The sequence below is a fragment of the Camellia sinensis genome, chromosome 2, assembly GCF_055761805.1.
Source record: "Camellia sinensis isolate YWXY chromosome 2, ASM5576180v1, whole genome shotgun sequence".
Classification (NCBI taxonomy): domain Eukaryota; kingdom Viridiplantae; phylum Streptophyta; class Magnoliopsida; order Ericales; family Theaceae; genus Camellia; species Camellia sinensis.
The window spans coordinates 161,747,585-161,762,687 of NC_138962.1; the positions used below are offsets into that span (position 1 = coordinate 161,747,585).

General features: G+C 35.8%; 1 protein-coding gene across 1 annotated transcript; it reads left to right on the forward strand.

Annotated features, from left to right (window-relative positions):
* Nucleotides 1–947: 947 nt before the first annotated feature.
* On the forward strand, nucleotides 948–3,663 carry LOC145819726 (inactive exonuclease DIS3L2-like). The gene is made up of 5 exons (XM_082913614.1): nucleotides 948–1,082; nucleotides 1,602–1,957; nucleotides 2,095–2,148; nucleotides 2,236–2,304; nucleotides 3,028–3,663. The coding sequence occupies exons 1-5, from the start codon at nucleotides 992–994 to the stop codon at nucleotides 3,142–3,144; spliced, it is 687 nt and encodes a 228-aa protein (XP_082769740.1). The 5' UTR covers nucleotides 948–991; the 3' UTR covers nucleotides 3,145–3,663.
* Nucleotides 3,664–15,103: the final 11,440 nt, after the last annotated feature.

Sequence of the window (15,103 nt, forward strand, 5' to 3'; positions counted from 1 at the left end):
CTTCCACATAAAGTAGCAGCAGGGTTTCATGAGCCTTAGTAATAGGCTGAATTGAATTAATTGAAGATGGAAATAATTTGAAGAATGAATGTTGCTTGCATGTTCTAAGATTTAACTGTTGAGATAAAAATATTCTGCAACTAGATTTTCTTATGAAATGAGGCTAATTTTCCCAAACAAATTTGTTTGAGATTCTTTTTTAGTTTCCTGGAAAGAGCATTGATAAAGAAGTAGAGAAATAACGGTTCAAATCATCCATAGGCTAATGCAACTGTAGAACTTCATATCAGCATCGCTTGTTGCTTCCATTGGCTCTGTAACCATGTATATATCATTTCTTAACCACACGATCTTCCCTGCTCTGCTTCATTACTTAGATTAGCAAGTATGTCATGAAATATTTGTGTTAAGGAATTTTTTTCCCCTTGCGCTTGGATTTTTCATTGGAATGATCAGAAAATGGTAGTAACATTACAATGTAACTATTCCCTTCACTTTTCAGAAAATGGTCCATGCTGTATATTGTTCATCAATCCCTCTGAAAAAAATAACAATGAAACTAGACAGAAGTGAACATCTTGATTGTTCTTGGAGGTTTATTTTATTCATAATTCTTACCCCTAGGAGTTGATGATAGTGTTTTTCAATCGATATCTGGTCACAAGAAACTCACACTGCTTTCACTGTTTCCTTGCAGGTTTGTCCCATATGCTCCATAAAAGTTGTGAGTGACATGTTAAGTCATATCACTCTGCAACATGGACATTTATTCAAGATATCCTTTGAAATGTTTGATTGTGTATTTATTGTCTCCTTAGCATTAAACAACATTCATAATTGCTGTACGGTTAACCTTAGAACCATGTTCAGTACCAATTGAGGTTTTCTTTAACTGAATATTACATGTAGAGACGTCGCAGATTACGTGGAGTTGTGATTCCCAACAGTAAGTTGATATAGAATAGCTATAAAATTGAGTAATTAAGTGATCATGATTAGGGGCAATTTGGGTATGGCCTCGCATTGTTCAACAACAACCCAACGTCTAGCGCAATCAAATGTTTTATTGAATAATTTCGGAGGTAATTATTCTTTCTCCTTCCTGTATCTTTCTATAATTTTTTTTGACTTTAACAATGAAGCAAAATTTGAAATGGCAAGTTTTCTAAAAAATTTGGACCAATTTGATTTCATCAAGGTATGCCGAAATAAGTATTTAGTATCTGTGACCCATAAAAAATTTCATTATGTATCAGTATCTGTTAATCTGTTTTTCTGCTGCTGTGTGGCTGGTCTGCTACTCTGTATCTGATGCTAATCTGCTGTGTATCTGCTACTGTTTTTGGCCTCTACTAGCACTAGGTTTGAAAAGTCATGATTTTGAATTTGGGTTTCCACTTAAATTGTTTCTACTGCAAATATTTGTCTTTAGTTGAATTAAGGTTCTCTTTATTTATATATATATATATATATGGTTGCCCTTTATTCTTTGTGACAAAGTGAGAGGAAGCAATTTTGTGTTTGTTGAAATGGATGTGTTTGTTGGGTACTAAAATTATCTGTGTTGGCTCTGATGTTTCAATTTTGTGTTTTTGGAGCAGATTGTTGTTCGCTAAATGAATTACCTGCAGAACCTTCAGAAATCATGGGGAGTAGTGGCACACCAAACGAGCAACAACTACCTGGAGCATGTAATGTTGCTTTTAATTCATTGCCGACAATACATATAAATGAACAAATAGCACCACAAGAGGTTAGAAGTATGCAAAATCAGCTACTGTTTTCATCTGATTCTGGTGGAAGAATGCTTTTAAAATCATATCCCAAGACAATTGCTTGTGAGGAGTCAATGGGGTTATATGCAAGTAAGGATTTTCTTATGTCGCAACAAACCTGTCATCAGAGAAAATATTTTGCTCCTCACTGGTCCGTTGAATCTGTTAATGAGGCATTAGATGTCAGTCTGCCAATGTATTTCAATCAGTATTTGTTTTGATACTGTTTATTATTGCACCGAATTATTGATCTTTTTAGACCATGTAAATACATCATGGAGAAGAAGGTTGTTATCATATTTAGTGTTTAATTCTGCAGAAAGGCAATGTCTTTAAAGCGCTGTTTCGTGTGAATGCTCACAACAGACTTGAGGTGCGTTATAATTTTTTTCCCTGTATTTCTGTTGCATCTCCTTATTCTATTATGATGCAAATATTATGCACTGTTCTGTGTTGTTAGCCCTATTGCAAAATCAATGGAGTTCAAACAGATGTTCTCATCAGTGGAATTGCTGCTCAGAATAGAGCTGTAAGTCTGGGGTTGCTTTTTCTAGTGATGTTCTAAATGAAGTGCTGTTGACTTCAATTGTCTACGTACTTTTTGTACATTGTGCATTTAATGGATATAAAGTGATAGGAAGTTAACTCACTAATCTTGATTTGTTTGCTTTCTGTTCCTTCATCAGCTGTATACTGTTAATCATTGGCAGTTCCATTTTTTCTTTAATTCATTGCCAAAGAATGACATCTTAGTATATGATAGTCAATGATTCAAATTTGTACTTCATTGTTTTTCGTTTCAGAAGTTAACAAGTTTGATTTGTTAGTCTATGCAAACACCGTGGATGCAATTAGTGAACTGTTACATTAGATTATAAATGCAATAACATTTTTGTGGGGATGGGTATGCATTGACAACTTTTTACAACCTTGGGGAAACCGTTTTTGCCTTTCATTTGAAGCAACAAGGGGTCAAAATTCAAGGAAATGAAACATGCAATTTACTTAATCGGTCATGTGACTAATTTTGGACATTTTACCTGGCAATACTTTACATTTACATTGTTACCAGATGCTTAAAAGGAAGATTACTATTGTTATTCACCCAAAAAAAAGATTACTATTGTTATTATGGTGGTTCATATTGTTATTTATTGAAATAAATGAAAAAACCAATTTGAACCTAGACAGAGTAATCTGATTATCACATTGTCTGAGCTTGAGGGATCATTTATCAATTCACTTTTTGCAGGTGGTTCATGTTGTAAAATCAGATTCCAGACTTGCAAATAATGATCTACCTGTTGATATCCAAAGGTTGAGATGTCGTGCTCTGTATTATGCTCTCCACTTCTCTCCTTTCTATTGACAATCTTGGGAAGGTTAGAACTTTTGTCTCTCCAGCATTCATCTACCAAATAAATTTGGAATCTAGTTCCAGTTACAATTGAATTGATCTTACCAAAATTCTGAATGCTCCTTAGAATTTTATTACAAATTTTGGGACTTCCTGTGTTGAATTGATAATGATTATAATCAATGAAACATTTGCCACCATGCATGGTTTTGGATCTATTACTCCATTTGAAATGGAATCATAAAATTTTTGAAATCTCATTAGCATTTAAAACCTTACGAGGTTTGTACAGAATGTTGCTCCGAGTATGATGTAGGTGGTAATTTACTTTTGAGAGGTCTCCTATGGGGATATTCCTGTTAAATTAGGTTCTGAGAATACATGACAGTGAGACCGCAGAAGTTGGTGGAGCGGCTGAGATCCCGTGAGGGAAGATACATTGCTCTTCATCTGAGATATGAGAAAGACATGTTATCTTTCACTGGCTGTACTCATGGTCTTACTAATGCAGAATCTGAAGAGCTAAGAATAATGAGGTAAATATCTTGTATATATACAATCATTATCTTTCACTGGCTGTACTCATGGTCTTACTACTGCTGGGGATAGTTTGTGATGTTCTAGGCCAAATTCAATGATGACACCTACGTTGCTATTTTTATTGATATGTGATATAAGTATTGCTGCCTGAATTCTGAAAAAATCCACCGAAGTAACATTTGTTTATCGATGTGATGTGGCAGGCTCGACGCACGTTGGCAAAACTAGATGTTTATTGGTGATTTGGAAGAAGACAAGACATAATAATTTGAAACCCAACTATGTTTGATTGTGAGAAGCTATTTTAACTCCGAATGATCATCATGATGGATATGAAGTTGCTACATGTAGAATTTATGTGAGAGGAGAGGGAAAAAGCCATTGGAGGGAATATGATGAAGCTTTTTTTATTTGTTCTCGTTTTTTTACTTTTTCCCCCCATCTAATTCTTTTTATCTTGTTTAATTGGATTATAATGTACTGTATGGTTCCAAATGTATCATCTGTTGCATATAGTTTAGGCTCATCTTTGGATATAGTTGGAAGACAAGTGGTATTTTTAATATTATAAGCCATATTAGTGTGCTTTCTATTCCTTTTTAATTTTTTTGGGCAAATTACACTTCTTGACCATTTTGATTTTAATTGATGTATTTAAAGTCTGAACACAAATTGTTTCTATTTTTAGGTGTGCAATGCATTGTTTCTTATTTTTAATTTTGTTTTCAAGCTTAGTTTATTTATTATTTTAATAAACATCAATTATTAGTTCTTAATAATTGTTTGATAGGTATTTTTTTTGGTCAACCGTATACAATTAGCACAATTTAAAAATAAAAAAAGGTTATGGTGGCGTTTAAAAAACGTCACTATATCCCACCCCAACGGTTAGATTTTTAAAAGTTATAAATGTCTATGACGGCGTTTTCAAAAACGTCGCTAAATGTTACTGTGACGTCATGGTACAGTTAGGTAGGACATTTGGCGGCGTTTTTAAAAACACCGCCTATACTAATATAACGACGTTTTCCAAACGCCATAAAGCTATAGCGACGGCCGCGTCATCGGCGTTTGGTACTAAACGTCACAAAAAGAATTAGTGACGTTTTTAATACTTTTAGCGGCGTTTTTTAAACGCCGCTAAAAATGAATTTTCCAGCAGTGAAAATGAATGGTTCGAATAATTGAAGCGAGACCCGTAATAGGCCCTACAAATCCCTCAGATTTTTTTCATGAGATTTCAACATCATAGAAACTTAACCCTTTAAAATTAATAGTTTTGTGGTAAATTAATGAATTTACCTTGCCATGAACTACTTAAAAAAAGTATTTATTAGATCTAGTGTATGTATGCCATTCCAACAATAAAAGAATAAAAAAAATGAGATCCTCTATCCGTTTATATGCATTTTAGATTTAATTCGGTAACTAATTTATGCGTTAATGTAAGGGTAAATTGCGATTTTTTTAAAAAAAATTTGTTTAAAATATAAACTGTTTCCTATAGTTTGAAGAATTACAAATATTTCCTTGTCAAACTTTTTTATTGAATATAATTGACTGAAAAAATAAAATTTCTAACTACTCTTTTATATAATGTTAAAATTATCTTAATTATTAATCAAAATAAAATTTTTGTATCATTAAAAATTGTTAATTAACTTGATAATTTATTAATAAATAGGTTATTTTTTTATGAAATTAAAATTTTCAAAAGATAAAATGTAATTTTTAAAATTACGAGCAAATTATATTTTAAATAAATCTCAAAAAGTACATTGATAATTTACCCTTAATGCAAATATAGTCTTCCCAGTGGCTCCAAGTTTAGTTGTTTGATACATTGCTTTTGTAGGATAATAGGATTACAAACAATGCTTAATAATTTTATTTGTATGTCATTATTTTAAGCAAAACATATCCAACAATGACGAGGTTTAGTAGCACTTGCAATGAATGTTCTCTAGATAACGATCAACTTATTTTACATTAAAATTAAATGGGGATATATAAATCTCTCCACATTTTTATTTATCAAGTACTTTTATGCTTGAACAGACTAATTAAAAAGAGTTTTGTTATAAACATATAAATGGCTCACAAAATTAATCAGAGATAAAACACATGTTTGTCATTAATTCAATAATTTATTTTTGTGCACTTAACTTTTCTCATCCAAAAAATAGCACCTCTTCAAGTTCCACAACTTTGAAAATATATAAGTTATTTTGATTGGCCTCTTGCTTCAAAATGAAAACTTAAAAAATAAATAAAAGCTTAACCCTTGATAGGAGTGTCAAAATGGTCCGCGGCCTGTAGGCGGCTCGGGATGGGCCAGGCCCGTTTGGGCCTGGGCCCGAACACCTGGGCTTGGGCTTGGGCCATCATTTTGAAGCACGGCCCGGCCCATGGGCTAGCTTAAGACCCACTCAATGCCTAGCCCAAGATGTAGCCAGCCCAAAGCTCAGTGTCTTTTTTAGTAAAAAATAATAAAATTTTAGTAAAAAAAACTAAAAAAACAAAAAAAAATGGTCAAGCCCGCCTGAGCCAGAGGGCAGGCCCAAGTCCACCGGTGTGACCCACCCAAGGCCCGAATACCCTTGGGCCTAGGGCTGGGCTTGGGCTTATTTTTCGCTCGTGGGCCAGCCTAGCCCAAATTTTGACGGACACCCATGAGGCCCAACATGAGCCAGGCTGGGCCAGATTTATACCCTTGAACCTTGATCCTTTGATTAGTTGGTGGTTGTTCTGTAGGATTGCATTGTTGGAGTGTGTACCAACCCAGCCATACCTTAATTATGAGAATTGAGTTATTTGATTATGATCGATTGAGGTGTGAATTATGACTTGATTATGGCTTGAAAATGGTATTAGTTATGACTCATTATAATATTGGTTATGATTATTATTTTGGTTATAATTCAAAATCTTTTTGGTTATACCTTATGTGACTTATTATTATTATTATTATTATTATTATTATTATTATTATTATTAAGTTATGACTAGAAAAATGATTAGTTATGACAATTGTTATAATCAATACTACAAATATCATAAATTGCATATAATATACACCCTAAAAAAGTGTGCATAATAGCATGACCCTTCATATATACGTGCATATTTATATAATTATTAAATTATTTGCCATATTTATTTAAGTTACATCTAAGATTATTTTCAATTATTATGTCACAGCATTTTTCTTAAAAGAAGTTTATTTATATATACGTATACATATAGATATAATAAATAATTCAATTAAAATTTTTGAAATCTTATTTAAAAAACAAAAAGAATTTATCAAATTTGGATGAGTTAATTACTAGTTCTAGAGCTTTTATTTATTTATTTAACTCCTTAAAAAAACTATACTTGTTTAAAGACAATTAAAATATGCTTGTAAATTTAACGACGCTGACTTTTGTTCTAGACAACTAACATTAGCTTAGTTTTTCTATTCCACCACCTTCGACTAACACTGCCATCTCCGGCCACCAGAGACAACTTTTTAGTAACCACTGCTAGTTGTTGGTGATCATTTTCCAATGACTCTCCCATAAAGTGAAATTTCATTAACCCAGCACAGTGAAATTCTCCAGCTACTATTTCATGTGACTCTCTGACGAATTAAATTTTCACTATGCTAAATTAATAAAATTTTAATGTTTCAAAACAATTTTTTTTAATTAATTGCTAAAAATTATAAAATTCAAAGTCGATTGAATTTTCATTGTGTTAGGACACTGATTTTTTTTTGGACAATTTTGCTTTTAAATTAATTAAGTGAAATTGCACAAGTATTTTAAGTTAATGAAATCTCACTAACTATAACAGCTTCACTGATTTTTCTTAGAAATTTCACTGAGTATCAAGGAGGGTTAGAAGAGTTGACAGAGACAAAATATACAAAATAGACATCAACAATCAAATCTTTGTCAACCAACAACATATGGACTAACAAATAGAAAAATAAAATGAAAAGGAGGGTGAGAAACGACAATAAAATTGAGTAGCATCTATATCTAAACTATTGAGATGCGACACATGGAGAGATAGAATTCGTACTTGACAAATAGATGACAATAATTCTTCTTTCAAGTATATAAAGCACATCTCGAGGGATGGCCGAGACAAAGATATTAGCAGTGGCAGTTTGAAGTGAAATGAACATAAGCGATATGATCTATTAGAGAGAGAGAGAGAGAGAGAGAGAGAGGGGATAGCGACGAAGAGTTAGGGTATTTTATGTCTATAGGAATAGTTTGGTCCATTTATGTGTAATTCTTTTTTCTTATTTTCTATAATTTAAAATTTTAAAGACTTTAACTAACAAGAGAATTGTTGATATCGTAAGACTCTCATACAAACATGTAGAAGAATGTATCTTTAATTTTCCTATCTTTTTATTAAGATATGTAATTATGTTGGTTTATGAGGATGAAAATTAAGATTTTTGCTAAATAATCATGTTGACTTAATTAATGTTTTAAGAACTATAGTGTGACTACAAGACTTTGCTATTTTACACCATATATACTAGTGAATTTGAGGCTTAGAATGATAATTTTAAATAACTCCTTCTACATTTTTTAATATTAATTTGAATATTTCTATTTATTTTTAATTTTCTCATATTTTGAAATACAAAATTCCTAATTAAATCTTTATATTCAAATATAGCTAATATATAATATATATCATTTCAATTTATAATATTACTAATCCACTTTATTTTTCTTTTAATATAATTAATTTGTTTGTTTGTCAAACTTTCAAATTTTTTTTAGGGTAAATTATACTAACCTCAAGATTTGGAGAAAATACACTAAATTTTATATTTTTGACATAATTACACATGCTTCATTTTTAATAAAATTAAAGAAATACATGGTATGAAAACACAACGATACATAGTGATATATAGTGTAAAATGTATATTTTAATATAAAAAAGATGCCAATATCATTTTTTCATTCATATGACCAATGAATGTCTGATGAAAAAAAGGCTAAGTATTATAATAATTAAAACTTTAAAAAAGTCGAAGGTAATTAAGCCAAACTTATAGACTTAATACATTTCTCTAAATCTCAAGGATGTTAGTGTAGTTTACCCTTTATAAACCATGAATGTCCAGATTCATGAACTGTGAAAATTTTTCATAAATAAGTGTATGGTGTAGATGAAGAGTTGTTGTGTTGTGTGTCACACCTAGAATTAATCTCTTAACAAAAGGAGGAAGATTCCCTCTAGTCCAAAATCTAGATTGCAGGGGCTGTTTGGGTTTGTAGGGCTCACTAGGGCCTGAGTTCGATAATTCAAATTTTTCATTTTGCCAAACACTTCATGTATTTCATCCACACAAAAAATTAGATTGATGGGGCTATTTGGGTCCATAGGGCTTATTATAGGCCCCATTTTGATAATTTGGATCCTTTATTTTGTCAAATACTTTGTGTATTTCATTCACAAAAAAAATTAAGTCGATCTGATAATTGCAATTTATTTCATTTATTATTTTTATCATAAAAAAAAATGTATGATTTATTTTTTAAAAAACAAAATTGTAGTTCTTTTTTTAGTTAAAAATATGTTAAATTAAATAAGCTACAATTACCAAATTAACTTAAATTTTTAAAATAAAATATATAATATATCTAATAAAATAAACGATTTAAATTATTAAAATAAAATTATAATAGACCCACAAACCCGAACAGTCCCAACATGGACGAGAGGGATCCTCCTCCTAAGAAAGTCCAATTATCTCAAAAAACGTGTTTGATTTTCCTTTGTTATATTAGATGGCCATAAAATATCAAAGGGTTCTTTTTTGATAAATCTATTTTCTAAGAGCTTTATTCCATCCAACCCATATTCTTTTTGACTATTCCATTAGGTCCAATTTGAGATAAGAAGACCAAAATACCCTTTTCATCTACTTATGTTCCATTTAGTTTACATTATTTTTTTATGTTTCAATAAGTCCTATGGGTGACATAATTACCAAAATACCCTTAATGTGAATGGTCACACCGTCAATATAAATGTTTATATCGTCAATGTGTAGGGGCCCGGCTCATGTCGATCTTCATGGGTGCCTGGTAAAATTCGAGTCGGGCCAGGCCGGCCCACAAGCCAAAAAAATAGGCCCGACCCGGCCCGTTGATAATATGAATATTTACATTGACAAGTTAACATTCACATTGATATGAGTGTAAAATTGGCCTGCGGCCCGTGAGCGGCCCGAAATCAGCCCGTCGCCCGGGGCGGGCCCGGGCTGGCCCGTTCACAATATGAATATTCACATTGACATATTAACATTAGCATTAACATTGACAAGATTGTAAAATTGGCCCATGACCCGTGGACAGCCCGAAGCCCGGGCCCGACCCCGGGTCGGGGCGGGCCCGGCCCGGCCCGTTGACAATGTGAATATTCACATTGACATGTTAACATTCACATTGATAGGAGTGTAAAATTAGCCCGCGGCCTGTGGCCGGCCCGAAACCCGCCTGCGGCTCGTGGGCTGCCCTGGGCGGGCCCGGCCCGACCCGTTGATAATGCAAATATTCACATTGACATGTTAACATTCACATTGATAAGAGTATAAAATTAGCCCGCGTCCCGTGGTTGCCTAAAACTAGCCCACGGCCCGTGGGCGGCCCGAGGCAGGCCCGACCCGGCCTGTTGACAATGTGAATATTCACATTGACATATTGACATTCACATTGATAAGAGTGTAAAATTGACTCGCGTCCCATGAGCGGCCCGGGGCGAGCCCGGTCCGGCCCGTTGACAATGTGAATATTCACATTGACATATTAACATTCACATTGATAGGAGTGTAAAATTGGCCCGTGGCCCGTGGGCGGCCTGAAGCCCGCCCGCTGCCCAGGGCGGGCCCGGCCCGGCTCGTTGACAATGTGAATATTTACATTGACATATTAACATTAACATTGATAAGAGTGTAAAATTAGCCCGTGACCCGTGGGCAGCCCGAAGCCCGGCCCCGGGCCGACGCGGGCCCGGCCCGTTGACAACGTGAATATTCACATTGACATGTTAACATTCACATTGATAAGAGTATAACATTAGCCCGTGCCCCGTGGTTGCCCGAAACACGCCCACGGCCAGTGGGTGCCCCGAGGCGGGCCCGGCCCGACCTGTTGACAATGTGAATATTCACATTGACATGTTAACATTCACATTGATAAGAGTGTAAAATTGACTCGCGTCCCATGGGCGGCCCGAAGCCCGTGGGCAGCCCGGGGTGGCTCGAGTTTGGGTCCGGGCCTACCCCCGGCCGCGGGCGAGCTTCGGGCAGCGGACAAGTTTTACACTCCTATCAATGTTAATGTTAACATGTCAATGTGAATATTCACATTGTCATGGGTCGGGCCAAGCCCGCCTCGAGCTGCGATCGGGCTCGGGCCGCCCACAGCCTGCGGGCCAATTTTACACTCCTATCAATGTGAATGTTAACATGTCAATGTGAATATTCACATTCCCAACGGGCCGGGCCCGCCCTGGCCCGAGGTCGGGCTTCGAGCTGCCCACGGGCCACGAGCCAATTGTACACTCTTATCAATGTGAATGTTAACATGTCAATGTGAATATTCACATTGTCAACAGGCCGGGCCGGGCCCGCCCCAGGCCGCCCAAGGGGCCGTGGACGGGTTTCGGGCAGCCACGGGGCACGGGCTAATTTTATACTCCTATCAATGTGCATGTTAACATGTCAATGTGAATATTCACATTGTCACGGGTCGGGCCAAGCCCGCCTCGGGCTGTGGTCGGGCTTCGAGCCGCCCACGGGCTGCGGGCCAATTTTACACTCTTATCAATGCGAATGTTAACATGTCAATGTGAATATTCACATTGTCAACGTGCCGGCCCCGGGCAGCGGGCGGGCTTTTGGCCGTTCATGGGCCGCGGGCCAATTTTATACTCTTATCAATGTGAATGTTAACATGTCAATGTGAATATTCACATTGTCAACGGGCCGGACCGGGCTTGCCCCGGGCCGCCCATGGGCCGCGGACGGGTTTCGCACCGCTACGGGACGGGGGCCAATTTTACACTCCTATTAATGTGAATGTTAAGATATCAATGTGAATATTCACATTGTCAACGGGCCGGGCCGGGCCAAGTCGGGCCCACCCTGGGCTGCTGTCTAGTTTTATACTCTTATCAATGTGAATGTTAATATGTCAATGTGAACATTCACATTGTCAACAGGCCGGGCTGGGCCCGCCCACGGGCCGTGGGCGGGTTTCGAGCAGCTACGAGGCGCGGGCTAATTTTACACTCCTATCAATGTGAATGTTAACATGTCAATGTGAATATTCACATTGTCAACGGGCCAGGTCGGGCCCGCTCCGGGCTGCGGGCTGGCTTTTGGCCACCCATGGGCCGCGGCCCAATTTTATACTCTTATCAATGTGAATGTTAACATGTCAATATGAATATTCACATTGTCAACGGACCAGACCGGGCTCGCCCCGAGCCGCAGGCGGGTTTCGCGCCGCCATGGGACGGGGGCCAATTTTACACTCCTATTAATGTGAATTTTAACATGTCAATGTGAATATTCACATTGTCAACGGGCCGGGCCCGCCATGGCTCGCGGGCAGGTTTCGGGCCGCCCACGGGCCAATTTACATTCCTACAAATGTGAATTTTAAAATATGAATGTTCACATCATTAAATTGCTAATCGTTGAAAAAATATTTATAAGGGTATCAAAATTAAATATAAGGGCATAAGTGTCCAAGAAAATAGTGTAAATCAAGAAAATGGACTTTATGGAATAAAACTATACATACATGGGACTAAATGGGTTAAAAAATTCCTTCATGAACTTCTTTGATTAAAACACTTCTAAATTGGACTTATCAATAAAAATCCCAATATCGAATCTTTTATTTTGTCAAAATAAGTTTTTGTTTCTAATGAAGTCTCCCAGGCCGGAATAGTTCACTTTTTAGAAAAATTGACCAATTACATTATTTTTATGAAGGTATTATTTCCCTTAAATATAAACTTTTTTTTAAAATTATATTTTCATTTTTAAATCTCTACTCAAATTTATAATTTAAATATAATTAAAAAAATCTATTAATTAAGCAATTAAACATGTTGTAAACTGAAGCCTTGTGTAGTGGATAAATTATTTTTTGCTCTTTAGACAAATATGACGTGATACTTCAGCTTAATATTCATTAATTAAAACAGATTTAGCACTTATTTAGTTTTTAAAAAACATTTAACTTGAATGAATTGATAAATAGCGTGGAGCAATAACTTGTATCATACCTTATATGTGTTTCATCAATAAAGTTTTTTTGCCGATCAAAAGAAGAAAAAAAAAAAAATAGTGTGAAGCAATACTCCAAGAATACTAAATAATGACTCCGAATTTTTCCTATGCTGTTTTTTTAATTTGTTTTATTTTGTCTATTTATTTGTTAAAGTGGCAATTGTAAATGCAAGAAAAAAATGCAAATAATCAAGCAAAGCCTTACTCTACAAATGGACCGATAATATATAGGCAAATTCTAATCGAATATATAAATCAACGACAAGTCCAGGAACAAAGTATGTACTGAAATCACTCTCTTATTTCTCTCTGTATGTAAACATATATAATGTAAAATAAATAAAGAATCCCTCACACTCAGTCCATAACAAATACTCTCATAAACTATGTCCATGTATATATATAAATATATATGTATGTATAATGTATGTATTTATGTGTAACCATGAACAAAATCAAAGAATCGGGAAATTTAATGCTTGATGAGCGCGACCAAAGACAAAGCCAGCGACGAGCACACGACGGCTGCAGAGATGGGCAACGAGAATGCAGATCCGGCGTCCATACCCGGGGCTGATGCTGGAGCCATCCCCAAGTCTTGTGCCAAAGCAGTAGCAGAGAAGAGAGCGACGACGAAGAAGACTGCCAAAGCCTTGAATGAGCTCATGTTCGCCATTGCAAATTGCAAATATATAGAAAGAGAAAGCTGGTTTTTCTAGAGAGAGAAAAACTAGAGAGGAGATTAGGGTTTGAGACACCTGCAAGAGTGAAGGAATATTGAGTTTGGAGGAATAGGGTGGTGTGGAGGCAAGTATATGTAGGGGACCATACGTGTGGACTGGACCCCAAAGTAAGCGCATGGCAGCTAAGTTGGCCTGGCACATTCAAACTTGATAGAGCGGGGGCCGTGTCGCAATCGTAGAAGAAAACAGGAGTGTTGATGGCGGGGCGGGCACTTCCATCCAAACCATGTGGCATAGGTTGCTCAACCGATTTTAGTATCTTACCACAAAAAAAAAAAAAAAAAAGGTTTGAAATTTTCAAAATCTCGTAATTTAATTTATAATGATATTATTTGATAAGTATAAGTTTTGATTGGTTAGAGCATCTCCAACGGTGAACTTCTTTTTTCACCAAATTTAAGTAAAAAATCACTCATTTTCTCAATTTGATATCACAGCCTCCAACGGTGCATCAAATTCATCAAATTCTTGTGAGGCAACCGATTGGTCGACCGGTATGTGAAATTTTTTTTTTTTAAGCCTTTTGAACTGTTTAAACCCACCTTTGAACCCACCTTTGTGAACTGGGGACGGGGCAACCGGTTGGGCGACCGGCCGGTCGACCGGTTCAGAATTTTTTTTTTTTTCTTTTTTTTTGGGTTCCCTCCTTTTCCTGCTCCCATTTCTTTTCCTATTTATTTTTCCCTCCATTACTCCTTTTTTGTTCCTATTTATTTTCCGATTTCATTTTCCCTCCATTACATATATGTCTGGCATATGGATTATGCTCTCCTATAAACTCATTATCCAGTAATGGCAGACAACTCCACAGAACTACTGATATGATCATAGCTTAAACAAAGAGAGCATAATGAATACGTTGAAATCTATGATATTCACTTCATTTTCATCCTCCTCTTCTTCTTCCTCTTCCTCTGATGATGAGTATGATGATGAATATATCGTCACACTTTTAGGAGCTTATGAGCAGAATAATTGTAGTATGCTTCAGATTCTATTGTCAAGTGATACCTCAAAGAAAATAAGTGGTTCTGTTGTAGGCCATAGGTATATACGCAGAAATAGAAGGCAGGGTCATGACAGATTATTTTGCTGTAAATCCAGTGTATTCACCTACAATATTTCGAAGACGTTTTCGAATGCGTCGTCCTTTGTATCTGCGAATTTTGAATGCAATCCAAGCACACAATTCATACTTTGTTCAAAAACAAGATGCAACTTATGTAGTTGGATTATCTCCACTACAAAAAATGACTTCGGCGATGAGAATATTGTCATATAGTGTCGCAGCAGATGCAGTTGATGATTACATACGTATCGGGGAAAGCACTGCAATTCAAAGTTTGCAACAATTTTGTAA

Excerpts from the sequence above, each read along its gene's own strand:
- LOC145819726 (XM_082913614.1), top strand. The coding sequence starts at position 992 with ATGATTAGGGGCAATTTGGGTATGGCCTCGCATTGTTCAACAACAACC. Across the intron at positions 1,083-1,601 it reads TTTATTGAATAATTTCGGAG|ATTGTTGTTCGCTAAATGAA; the intron begins GTAATTATTCTT and ends TTTTTGGAGCAG. Across the intron at positions 1,958-2,094 it reads CTGTTAATGAGGCATTAGAT|AAAGGCAATGTCTTTAAAGC; the intron begins GTCAGTCTGCCA and ends TTAATTCTGCAG.